Below are 13,625 nucleotides of genomic sequence, written 5' to 3'. Positions count from 1 at the left end.
TAATAAGATTGTCACGGCAGTGTTTGTCTTGGCCCTTAACAGCCAGGTATCCATTTTTTGCTTCTCATTTTCTTCTAATTTCACAATTGATGTGTATTAATAGGATAGTTTTTGCATCTCAAACACCCAGAGGTATGAGAAAATGGCTTTGTTTATATTGCTACTAATCACTGCTTAGTTTGTGCAAGTGACGGAGACCCAAGGATCTGGGTATAGCAACGAGGTTGACAGAACATCTATCCCCTTGGGCACAGTTCTGTTGGAAGTCAGTAATTGTTCTCCTGGGCTCTGGTTTAGTAGAACTCAGTCAATTTTTGACTACATTGAAAATTACTTGTAATAATTCTGCAAAGAATAGATTTTGAAAGGATTGTTTTGAAGTTAAGAGTTGGTTCTATACAGATAACTCAGGCCTGCAAGTAATTTCGGGAATGGTGATTGACTCAGGACGATTTTTTTTTTTTTAAGATGAAAAAAATTAAAGAGAAGGCCTGGTGGGAAAGCAGCCCCAACAGAGTGACCAAAGGGGTCCTAAATTAAACAAACAAAACCCCCCACCTGTAAGTGTTTCTACTTCATTCTGTTCAAACCTCACGACAGCTTTGGCTGGCAAAGCTTATTCTCATTTTGTAGGAGAGAGAACCAAAGGGCTATTGAAGCTAAGGGTTGTCTGTGTCAGGTGGCTCATAAGGACTGTGAACTGATGAATCTGGCCCAGTGTTCTTTCTTTTTTATATGCTGCCTCTGGGTCATCAGGAATGGTTAAATTATGTTCAGTCTATCTGTACTCTGAGAAGGAAGAAATAATACATACTTTTAAAAGATTTTCTTCAAACTGGTCTAATTTAATTTTTGTATTTAAAGGAGTAAGTAATCATTTCCTGCAACTTAGATGTGGAGCAATCCATTCAGATGGTCATGGGTAAATGAGGGGTTACATTTGATCATTTCTTTCTATACTGATCTCTTGCTATTCCTGTATTCTAATTCCTTCATTGTTTTTCATGTTTTTTTTTTTAAATCATCAGTGGCAACAACTTTTGATTTCTTCAAAAATTTTTGTTGGAAAAGAATGTTGGAATTTCATCTCTCTTGAGACCCTAATAACCTGATCACTGCTTCTCCTCTCGTCTCCTCCATATGCCTAGTCCAATTTCCAAAACACCACTGTACTTACCTTTTAAAGATGCACTTCTGATCTGTCATTCTCCTGCTTAAAATTATTTAATGGTCTGTCTTAACCTTTAGGAAAAAATTCAAGCTCTTGAGCTTGGTATACAGTGTCTACTTTCATGTGTCCAGTCTCATCTTTTGCCACGTGCCCTTTCAAATCATGTTCCGTCATGATTCCTTGTTTTTGCTGGTACTTTACCCTCTATCCGGAATGCCTGTTTTCTGTTCCCTTTTGCCAAGCTCAAACTTGTTCTGCTGGGCTCTACTGAGGATCCACCTTTGGGAAGTCTCCCAGGATCCTGCCAGTTGCTTTCGCGGAACCTGATGAGTCCCCATCATAGTCTTTAGTACACTGGATTTTAGTGTTCTGCTCACTGCTCTCTCTTTAGACTTGTAGTCTGTGCCTTCAAGGAGCTCAATCTTATTCATCCTTCATTTCCTTGTACAGAACAATTTTCTTTTCTTTTCTTTTTTTTTTTTTTTTTGCGGTACGTGGGCCTCTCACTGTTGTGGCCTCTCCCGTTGCGGAGCACAGGCTCCGGACGCGCAGGCTCAGCGACCATGGCTCACGGACCCAGCCGCTCCGCGGCATATGGGATCTTCCCGGACCGGGGCACGAACTCGTGTCCCCTGCATCGGCAGGCGGACTCTCAACCACTGCGCCACCAGGGAAGCCCTTCTTTTTTTTTTTTTTTAAATATAAACTGAATTTATGAGAGTGCTAAAACACTCTTATAAAAGGGAAGTTTGTATGCTACTTTCAGCTGTGTAGATTCTTATATTTATATTTCAGTACCTGATGGCTTTCAGTTCAAAACTGAGTTCCACCACTTTCTTACTTGTAATCTTGGTCAAGCTGTTTTCTAAAACTTGGTTTCTTCAATGGGTAGCCTTTGGATGATAATAGCAACAGTGTAGGTTTTTGGTCAGTGAATGCTGTTAATAAATGGCAGCATGTCCTCATGCTGTCCTCGTGTTGAAGGGAAGGAAAATGTTTTATGTTTATCTGATAAAGGATACTGACTATTTGGGGTTAGACAATGTTCTGAACATCTTTGGTCCCGTCTTCTTGATAATTGGGTTCTCTGTGGGGCTTCATCTCACAAGTGTTTCAGTTTGAACAGTAAATTATTTGGTGACCCTAACTTGTATATTGGAACCTAACCTATGCCTCTCACTGATTAATTTTTGAGGGTAGATGGTGATGGGTATATTTGCCCTCACAGATTTAGTAGCAAGTTTAAAGAAGAACTAAAATATTACCATTTATGGAGCAATTACATTATAAACTGTATGATTCTGAGAATATTATTAAATGTTTAGGATTCTTGGTGGTCTGGAGCAGTCAGAGGAACATTTTGAGAAGGAGGGAGGACTTGGGCCTTGAAAGTATGTATGTATCCTTTATTTACAAATCAGTCACTCTTCCTGTCAACTTTTTCCCCCGTATTATCCAATCTGCAACCCTTTTATTTTTAAATTCCTTTATTCATTGGACAGAAGCATCAGCTAATTACTTTTCAAAGTTAATCTCTCTATATCAGAAAATGTTTTTTCCAGTTTTGATAGCCTTTACTGATAAGATCAGTTTTCCACTTCTGGTTATTTTTACTCTGCCTACTTCCAAATTTCGTAAACTTTTTTTTTTCACTATGGAGTCCAAAAAGGCATACAATTACTTCTCTAGTAAACCTTTGACTAGTGTTTAGAGTAGTGTGGGAAATTAGCAACATTCCTGTATCTACTTGATATTCTTTGCTGAATATTTCATAGTGAATTTTTCAGTATAAGCTGTGTGCTTTTGTTTGAAGCCAGTGGGAACTAGTTTTCCAAGGATTAGTGTTTGGCAAAACAAATTGAAATCTGCAAGATTCATATGCTAGTCTCTTTAGAGAGATTAGTTTTGAATACATACTTGGAGCTGGTTACTTTACGTAGAACAATCTAGGTGCTGCGGAAGGTCATGGACTGTGATCTTTCTTTTCTCTTACCATGGCCAGCATCATGGTCCCTGAACAGCCATCCCTCAAATGCTTGTTGCTGGCCAAAACGGAACATAGCGAAGTGAGTGTAGCTGGATCAGCATAAACCCATGACCACACCTGGAAGAAGCTTTAAGTACATGCCTTTTGGGTAGGGGACTGATAAAGTCATTTCTATATAGGAAATTTAATTCTTTAAACATTAAAAATATTTTAAATTGCTATTCTTTAGGGATTTGATCATTAAGTATGTGTGCAGAATATGTGTCTTTGTTTCACCACTAACAAGTTATACAAAAGTATAATACATTTGTAAATTGGCAGTTTATTCTACATAATTGAAAACATTTTCTGTGAAATGTCTGCTTTTCCTCTCAAGAATACATTTGGTCTCCCAAAATGATAGCATTTTTTATAAAGGCAGGATTTTTTTTGCTAAAGAAAATTATTACATTGTTCAGCACACATATGTTTTTGGTTAAAGTATTGCCACAACACAAAAATAGTGGAGTACCTTGGAACCTCTCAACAATATTTATCCTATATTCATTTCTAGATTGTGAGAATATGATAGTTGATAATTTCTATGCAAATATTTGAGACATACCCAGTTCTCTGTTTCACGTTTTGAGAAATCAGTAATGAAGATAACATTTTAGAATGTTGGGCTAAAAGTCATTCTAAAAATCCCTATTTTTATAATATGTTAGTTTTATTTGTTTACCCTTTAAGATAAGATACAATTACTTATGTTGTATGATTTTATCATGTGACAAAACTTATAGAAAAATTATATAAGTAGCTGCCAATGGCCCACAAAGCCAATCAAGAACTCATTTAAAGTACTGATACCAAACTGAATCTTACCTCATAAAATGTTTTCAATAAATTGAAGATCTCTACCCTCTTACACTGATTTGTGAACTTTTATTTTAAATATATGAACTATTTTTCTTTTAATGATCCCTGAAAAGGTAAGTAAAAAAGCAGCAATCTTTATTCATCTTATTCATTAATTGCTCTAAGCCTTGAGTCCTCTCCTTGAAATATTGCTTAGCTTTTACAAGGCTTATAGGTGCTGAGGATTCCAATAAATAAGACATTCTTTTTTGAGATTCCATTATACAGAGAGATGAATATTTAAACAAGTGAATGGACAAAAGATAAGTACCAAAACTGGACAAATGAGTAGATGATAATTTTCTTGATGGCAGTGACTTATCCAAGCATATTCTTCTTCACCTTTAGGTTTGGTTTTTCATTTGATTTTGTGTATCCATATGTTTTTAATTTTTCTGGGCTACCAATAGCTCAAAATGTTGTTATGTCCTAATAACAGATGCGTGTTTGCAGCATTCAGGTAGATCATCTTAGACTATGTGTATCTTATTCAACATTTCCATTTTGACGTGAGTTGCTAGTATTGAAAAAATATGAGGAAGCTTTTCACTGGCCTGTATCCTAAATATTTATCTTTCTGGTATATAGAACCTTTGGACAAAAAAAATAGATAAATTTTTACAGACAGGAAAGGATTTCTGAATTGCTAATTAAATATAGTGAATAATTTTCAACCTTTAATTTCACATCTACTTAAAGTATTGAAAATTCTTGAACATATGTATGTTACGATACAGGTAAATAAAAATAAATTACAAAGAGGTAAAATATCTCTGAAAAAAATGCAGAAAACCTTAAATATGACATTTGATTTTGTATAAACAAAGTCAGGGAGACACATTTCCATATATTAGATTTGAAAAAATACAGCCTTAATGATTGCCAAAGCACTAACTCATTACTTAAAATGGAATCGTTTTGAAGAAATTCATAAATATTCACATTTTAAAAATGACATCTCCAAGTTTGAGAGAAAACAATTAGATTATTTAGTAAAACTTAGAAGTAATGCCATCTGTCCATTCATTATCACCAAAGAATATCCTAGATTGAGGTTTTTTAAAAAATATTTAATTATAGGAATAAATGAATTTAATATTGAAAAGTCTACTTTAAAAAAAACAACTTATCTTCTTTGTAGCTATTGTTGCCAAATACTTTCAAAAGTATCTTAAATTTTTATTGTTACAGGCATGAATAACATACATTTCCTATTGGATAAATCTAATGCAACAGAGAATGATAATTATTCTGTGGTTTTTATATCCATTTTCTAGTCCAATTGGATTAGGATATTATTATAATACTTCAAGAAATAGACTAATAATAATTTCTACATTCTTGTGAGTATGTAGAAAATAGTGGGCCTTTTGGAAACTGTATGGAAGTTGGCAATCGTTGAATGATTATGCTATGCAATTTTTATACTATTTTGAATTAGTATCACAATGAGTAGCAGTTATAATTTCAAGTGTGAAATATTATTCTTTTACAGATCTTTAGGATTTTTATCTTATTGGGTAATAGCAGAAAAAAAGAATCTACTGAAATGATGTTTAATAATTAAAATATTTCCTAGATTTCAGCTTATGTGGAGAACTTGTTGTGGAAGCCACCTGTAAATCCATTTACCAAATTTATGGAGAAGCCTACAAATGATGGAAGTCATTCAGAACTCTTTTCCCATTTTAAAAGTATACCAGAGAAAGAACATTTACCACGGCATGCCAGTGAAAGTCATCTCAGCTGGTATTCTCAACAATAGCAGGGGATAGCTTAATTTTTTGATTTCAGGGTTTCATGTTTTGTCCATACTGTAAATTATTTTAATCAAACACAGCATTCTTTCAAGAATATCATCTAACAGCCTAGTAATTTATATTTATTTAATCTGATTACAGATGTACTCATTTAGCAGAATTTGCCTAGTTATTTTGGAATTTAAATGAAAACAATTAAAAATTAAAACCTTACCTATAAAAAATTTTGTAAAGTATATAACTTTTTAACTAATGTAAATGAAAATATAAATACTATGGAATATTGGAAATATAGTTAATGAGTACTAATTCACTGTCTTTTGGGATATTGCTATCTAACAAATACCTGTCATATTTTGCTTCTTTAGTATGGAGAGTGCACTTGTTATTTGTATGACTCATTGCTCCCCAAAATGACAGTCTTAAAATACCATGCTTGTTGCTATGGATACTATAGTCCAACTTCTAGTTTAGCTTAAATGAAAATGATGTTTGGTCATATATAATCATTCTTGACTTTGTGTACATGGTTTTTAATAATGATAACTGTCTTTTGTAGCAACCATCTTCATTGGGCCCATCATTTTAAGACATCTTAAGTGGTGCTTAAGAATACAGTCTACTTCTTAGAGACATAGCCTCTAAGATGCCATTCATGTTGCTGAGCCATTACATTATGTTCCATAAAAGAAAAAAGGTGTCAATTAAAGAAAGACACAATGCTTTCTTATTGCTTGGAATTTTATTTATAAATATTGAAAAAGCTCCTTCAAACTTATACATAGATTTTTAGTCCAAATAACTCTGTGCTTATATAAAAATAAAATGTGAATGAAATAAAGTAGGTAAGGTATTCTCAAAACTTCTTTATACTCAAAGCCCAACTCTTATGAGTCACTTTTTGACTCAGAGTTATCCTTGCTATTAAGAGTATTGGTGATATGTACTGGTATTTCTTAGGAGCATCTATAACTGAAATGAAATTTATTGGTGATGGGCTCTTACAATATACAGCAAGCCTACCTTGGGGTCTTGCTTCTAGAATGTTGCTAAACATTCCTACTTCAACAACTCCTCCAATCCCTCTCTATGACCCTTTGTTGTTACGGGTTAAAAAAGTGCTGTACCCCATCTCTGGGATATTCTTCAAAACATTGGATGCTCATTCTGTAAGTTCTGGGCCTGTACAGGAAAGACAGCTCAGGACTGCTTCCAGACTGACAGAGATTGTAAGAAGCATCCCAATTTCGGGATGTAAAAATGTGAGCCCCCATACCCAAAAATGTATCTTACAGTGATACACAGTAATGTCTGTGTAAAATGTAATCAAGAAAGCAAATATTATCACTTTTGTTTTGAATGATAATAATGTTTTATAAAGCCAAATGTGAAGGATTTTTAGATAATTGGAGAGGTTTAGTTTTTTGTGTTCCATTTGTTTAGCTTACACATTTTTCTGGAGGAATTTTTTTTGTGAAAAACAATAAGTTTCAAGAAAGCATTTTGGAATAAGGTCTAGGAAGACAAATCCTTTGGCTTTGGAGTAAGGGAGAAGGAAGGGAAGAAAAAAAGACATGAACACATTCACACAAATCATTTTACAAACCGGAGAAGAGATGTTCAATAATTATCAAATAGCACAGGAGTACATTGCTGTTGGTAGTCTTTGTGTTTTACATATCTTAACATTTTAAAAACTGTCTTTCCATGTATAGTTAAGTGTAGAAAAAATATGGAAGTACAGAAAAAATTCATTTTCAGTGACAATTTACTGTTATATTTTGCAGAGCAATTTATGGAACTGTAGTATTTAATCATGTTATGCTCTGTTTGCATAAAAAGCATAACTAGTTTATGTAACAGCTTTAACTTAAATTTTATTTGTGCATATCTAATTAGCCTAAAGCAAGACATCCTAACTGAGAAGACCAAATTGGAAGCAACATTTAAGGAAGCCGAGTTAGCAACTTGTTCTGTAGAATTACTTTTGCCATTATTTAAGGACACCATTGAAGAGATTAGTTTTGAAAATGTGAGTACTTGCCAAGTGAATGTGTAATAAAATGAGAAGCTAGGATAATACTCAGAATGCATTAACTGAGGTCTCATACCTGTAGTAGTTATGCTCACATACTGGTATTTAATATAAAAAATGCAGGTTTATTAGTGTTCTTCATTCCTATGTCATTAATTGCAATTCTTTTCCTCAAAGATAATCTCAGGCATGTATTTGATGAGATGCTAAGCTAGAAAGTACCTTGGTGCTTGCCTTACCTGAGTTGAACTAGAGTCAGCTTTTCTCAAGAGTGAATTTAAAATATTCTTCATTCTCACTCTTCACTTTCACTCTTGAGAGATGAAATATATTTTCTATAGTATTGTATTCTAAAAGTTCAGTGTACTAAAGTTTGAGTTAAGGACAAAAAAATAGATTGTATTCTATTAGTTTTATTAAAATAAATGCCTGAAATACTTTAGGGTTTAAGCCCTTATTTTGATTACATTTTACTTTAGAGCCATGTAACATATACTATTTACTGCTGAAAAACCTGGCATATCTTACTACTACTATGTGCAAAAGAATGATTTTATTACTAGGAAAACGTATTCTTTGATAATAGTAGTATTATATTTTAGAGTGTCTTAATGCTATATCTTAAAATGTGTATGTGCTTCTTATATTTGTCAGACTGATCTTTCTGCATCCAATTTGAAGATTTCTAAACAGAAGGAAATATTAAGAAAAGAATTAGACACTTTTAAACATTTAAAACAAACTTTAGAACATCTTCTTAGAAAGACAGAGCACCAACAAGTAAGAAATACTAAGCACTATTTTAATAGTGATATTTCTCACTTGAAGGGTATATTATTTCTTGAACTGCAGAAATTAAAATATTGGTATATTTGAAATGGAAATGATTCTTTTTGTTTGAAATGGCAATCATTAACCCCCACTTTCAATGTTTCATAAATAGTTTTACATGAAAGCAGCATATTTTTATAGAAAATATATTTTTATTTTCAATCTCAAAAACTTTCATTATTTGTTATACTTCATTTCAGTTGATTACAATAAAATACTCTTAGAATTTAAGCCCTTGTGTACATTGTATTTATACATTCATATATTCCTTTTTTAACAGTTTCACCGAGATGTAATTCACATACCATACAGTTCACCGGTTTAAAGTATGCAATTCAGTGATTTTTAGTATATTCACAGAATTGTGTAGCCATCACCACTATCAACCTTAGAGCATTTTCTTCACTACAAAAAGAAACCCATTGCCCTTTAGAATTTTACTTCCCATCCCCACTACCCCCTCTTTAGCCCATTATCTACTTTTTCTCTATCTATGGATTTGCTGATTTCAGATATTTCATATAAATGAAGTCATACGTATGTATGACCCTCAAAATGAATAAACATTTTTCGTTCTCATTTAAAATATCTACATGGAATTCTGTTATTGATTTGCTGTAATTCTTTTTTTTTTAATTTTTATTTTATTTATTTATTTTTGGCTGTGTTGGGTCTTCGTTTCTGTGTGAGGGCTTTCTCTAGTTGCGGCAAGCAGGGGCCACTCTTCATCGTGGTATGTGGGCCTCTCACTATCGTGGCCTCTCTTGTTGCGGAGCACAGGCTCCATATGCGCAGGCTCAGTAGTTGTGGCTCACGGGTCCAGTTGCTCCACGGCATGTGGGATCTTCCCAGACCAGGGCTCGAACCCGTGTCCCTTGCATTAGCAGGCAGATTCTCAACTACTGTGCCACCAGGGAAGCCCCCTGCTGTAATTCTTTAAAACATTTCTTTTTGCTAGACTTTAGGCTGTTTATAATTTTTACCTGTTTACAATCAGCATTGTGAGCCTCCTTTGTATACAAGATTTTTATTTCATTGGCTTGTACTTTATGAGGCATTATTTAGAAATTAATGTAGTAAATTAACTGATTTCATAAATTGTGGATAAAAATTGATTTGGAACACTTAAGCAAAAATCTTTCTGATGGTTAACTTTTTAAAAAACTGAAGTATGCATAGTAGTTGTCCATATGCATAGTAGTTGTCCATATTAATTTCTTAAGTGATGCTTATTCCATTTTCTACTTTTTTATGTAGAGAAATATAGTTTGTGAACACTGATTTACAACTTCTTTTTTCCACAGAGAGGGGACAGTTTATCCAACTTGTTAGAGAAGCTAGCTGATAATGAAAGTGAAAACACTGTAAGTCTTTTTAGACTTGGTGTCTATTTTTTTGAAATTTTTTATTTGTATGCTGGTTGGTTTTATAAAATTAGCCAGCATTATCCAAGTTGTGATATTTCTAACTTTTACATTATATTTGCTGAAGAATCTTAAGACGAAGGTACTTGAAAAGGAGACCTATATCCAAGAACTTTCTTGTTTGTTTCAGAATGAAAAGGTAAGCAAGTTTTGAGCTAATTCATCAAAGTTTCTTAATATTGACTCCCTCTTTCTCTTCTTTCCATCCGGGCCCCCATATCCTCATAAATACATATAGAAATATTTTTAGGTTATTTGGATATTTTTACAAGTTTTATGCATCAAATATAATATCTTAATTTTTTAGAGTTTTTTTTTTCTTTTTAGATTTTTGTGGTATTTCATTCAGGGTACTTGGCCTAAGTCAGGGACCTATGTATAAATATATATTTCAATTTTAGTATAAGTTAAGGAATTTCTGTGTTTGTAGGAGCATTTTAGACATACCCATAATTTTACTTAGAAGGATAGACAGGAACTTTTAAAAAGAGATAATTAGGAGTTATTAAATAAAAAAGGGGAGGAGAAAACATCCCCCTGGTTTTATATAAAATCCATTTGTAATTGGGGAAGTGTTGTACTTTGCTCTTTAGCAACTTTTTAGATCACGTCTAAGTACCGTAAAGTTCAATATTGTGAAGAAATACATCAAATAACACATTTTTGCTTTGTTTTGTTTTCTCTTATAGGCAAATGCTTTGAAAGCAAGCCGTTTGTCACGATCAGTAAAAGTAGTACATGAACGACTACAGTTCCAAATTCATAAAAAGGAAGCAGAGAATGATAAATTAAAAGAACACATAAAGGTTATAAATATTCACCCATTTTTATAGTTTAATTGATAAAAGTAATGGACAACAATAAAGTCTTTCCTTAATTCTGGAATTTAGTGGTTTTGAAAGAATTCAATTTAAGTGTTGCCATGGGAAGTACATATTTGAGGTAAATCTTAAGATTTCTGGTTTGTCTAAAGATTTGGCTCCAAATACCAATATAAAAAAATAAAATGCTGTGACTTTTTAGTACCAACCTGGGAAAGATTTATAAAGCTCGAATTACTTTAAAAATCTCTCCTATTATCAGTTAATTTATATGTATTTGGAAAATTTGTTAAATATAAAACAGAAAATTAAAATACTGAAACCATTAATATTTGGTATATAGTATTTAGTCTTTTATGCATCTATACATATACATACATACTCTCACACGTACTTAGTAAGCAGACAATATACTAATGGTAATAACGTTAAGATCAGTTAACCTAGCCTTGGTGTTTAGATAATTGAGTAACCTCCTTGTTACAAAGTTTAGCAGGATAATTAAGAGGAATTTTCTGGTTTAAACTGAGCAGTTTAAATATTCTTGTGGAAGTCTCACAGTCACTTTGAGATGAGAGTTTGAGGTTGCTGTGGTATGACACAAGCTAACTGGATCTACTGTCGTTATTTTTGCCAACGGAAAAGAAGCAGTGTTCTTGCTTTTGGAAGAAGTGTGTAAAGACAAACCTCACTGAGCGTGAGGACTTCTGTGTTAAATTTCTGTTTGCTTTTATCCTCCTGAATCACGGCAGATGTCTGCAGTCCAGGCACATGTTTCAAGACTGCATATGGGGGGTTGTTTATTTTTTCTTCAATGGCAAAAAGCTTTTGCCCATCAAAGGGACATTAAGCAGGCTTATGTGGGATATAAATTTTGTCTTTTGTCTGCCTACAGGTGCTTTTAAGCACTTTCCCCCAAAGATTCCCTGTGTTTTTTGCATCGGTGTCCTAGGGCACTGCAGATGAACTAGAGTTGAAATTGCCTTGCTCTGTCATGGTAAATACAAGAGAATACACGTAATTTAACATCTCAGATCATATACTTCAGTTTATCTTACTTACACAATTTTTAATTTTGTCCTCAAATAGCAGTTGGGGAAGTTCTTGAAAATACTTTCTTCAGTTTAAAAATAAAATATTAAATAACTTTTTAAAGTTAAGTTTAACAGTTCCTTTTTAGATAATTAGGAGAGTGAATATAAGGCTAAAACCCTAAGTTTTGCCATGATATTCACCTGTCTAATACTTTGAGTTCACATCCCCTTACAAAATGCTACTGTTTAGAAATGATTAGAAGAAGTTGCGCTAGGTCATGGATTTTTTTTACATTCGTTCTAACACACAGTTTTGGAATTTATTTAGGTTTAACAAGTTGTTTTTTTTTTCTTTAAGACTACAAACACAATGAACGAATTCAGTTTAACAATATAAATTTCATTTTTTTAGTATTGTTGATGACTCAAAAATTGTATTGGGTTTTTAAAATTTTTTAATTACATTATAATTCTCTGAGAACTACCCCAAAGGTACTTTGAACTCATTTTTCTTCCTAGATCTTTAAACTATAGTAATTAGAGTTAGAATATTTGCACATTTTAGAAGAGACAGAGAATAATTATCTTTATAATATGCTGCAAATATAAGTCTTTGGAAATAGGAAAAGGCAAATAGTTGACTCTAAATATACATCCATTCACTTGGCAAATGACTGTGAAGGGGTTATTTTGAAACTATAAAAATAATTTGATAGTTTCAGCACACTTCCTAATAGTGTTCAGGCATGGGATTTGATAAATCTAGTGGGAAAGTCTTGACTGGAACCTTGTTCAAAAAAATTTATTGCACCTTTAGTGATAAAGGATTTTTAACTGAAAGCGTAGCTGTTATTCATGATGTGATGATGACACCCTGCGGTTTTTTAGAGGAATGACAGGTGTATTTCTTGGGTTGGTGGAGAGGGTTCTTCGCTTCTCTTAAGTAGATTTTTTATACTTATTTAAAATGTTTTCCCCAACTACGTATTAAAACGTTTTGTGGGACTTTTTAGTTTAGATAGATTTTTAAAGACAATTTAGGAATGTTTTGCTTCTTCTCTTAGTCCGCCAAGTTACTTTTCAAAGAGATCAAGTCTTTAGATCTTGTTAAAGATGTACTTTTAAAAAATTTTATTTAATTTTATTTTTTTAACATCTTTATTGGAGTATAATTGCTTTACAGTGCTGTGTTAGTTTCTGCTTTATAACAAAGTGAATCAGCTATACATATACATGTATCCCCATATCTCCTCCCTCTTGCGTCTCCCTCCCACCCTCCCTCTCCCACCCTTCTAGGAGGACACAAGGCACCGAGCTGATCTCCCTGTGCTATGCGGCTGCTTTCCACTAGCTATGTGTTTTACATTTGGTAGTGTATGTATGTATGTAGTGTATGTATGTATGTCCATGCCACTCTCTCACTTCGTCCCAGCGTACCCTTCCCCCGCCCCATGTCAAGTCCATTCTCTACATCTGCATCTTTATTCCTGTCCTGCCCCTAGGTTCTTCAGAACCTTTTTTTTTTTAGAGTCCATATATATGTGTTAGCGTACGGTATTTGTTTTTCTCTTTCTGACTTACTTCACTCTGTATGACAGACTCTAGGTCCATCCACCTCACTACAAATAACTCAATTTTGTTTCTTTTTATGGTTGAGTAATATTC

The 13,625-nt window shown here is 33.2% G+C and overlaps 1 protein-coding gene across 9 annotated transcripts in view; it reads left to right on the top strand.

Annotated features, from left to right (window-relative positions):
- ODF2L (outer dense fiber of sperm tails 2 like) overlaps positions 1-13,625 on the top strand; it is a 56,215-nt gene that overhangs the window by 20,875 nt on the left and 21,715 nt on the right. For 6 of the 9 annotated variants that reach the window (XM_082616431.1, XM_082616432.1, XM_082616433.1 and 3 more), the window contains 6 exons: positions 5,635-5,804; positions 7,715-7,847; positions 8,505-8,630; positions 9,986-10,045; positions 10,173-10,244; positions 10,795-10,911. In XM_082616431.1, the coding sequence (XP_082472557.1) occupies positions 5,635-5,804; positions 7,715-7,847; positions 8,505-8,630; positions 9,986-10,045; positions 10,173-10,244; positions 10,795-10,911 (678 nt within the window). Of the gene's footprint in view, positions 1-484; positions 561-5,634; positions 5,805-7,714; positions 7,848-8,504; positions 8,631-9,985; positions 10,046-10,172; positions 10,245-10,794; positions 10,912-13,625 lie in introns of those variants that run through there. The other 3 variants (XM_082616438.1, XM_082616437.1, XM_082616436.1) reach the window with 3 other exon arrangements.

The sequence above is a fragment of the Mesoplodon mirus genome (assembly GCF_964341445.2).
Source record: "Mesoplodon mirus genome assembly, chromosome: 3".
Lineage (NCBI taxonomy): Eukaryota > Metazoa > Chordata > Mammalia > Artiodactyla > Ziphiidae > Mesoplodon > Mesoplodon mirus.
This window is presented reverse-complemented; position numbering and strand designations above follow the sequence as displayed.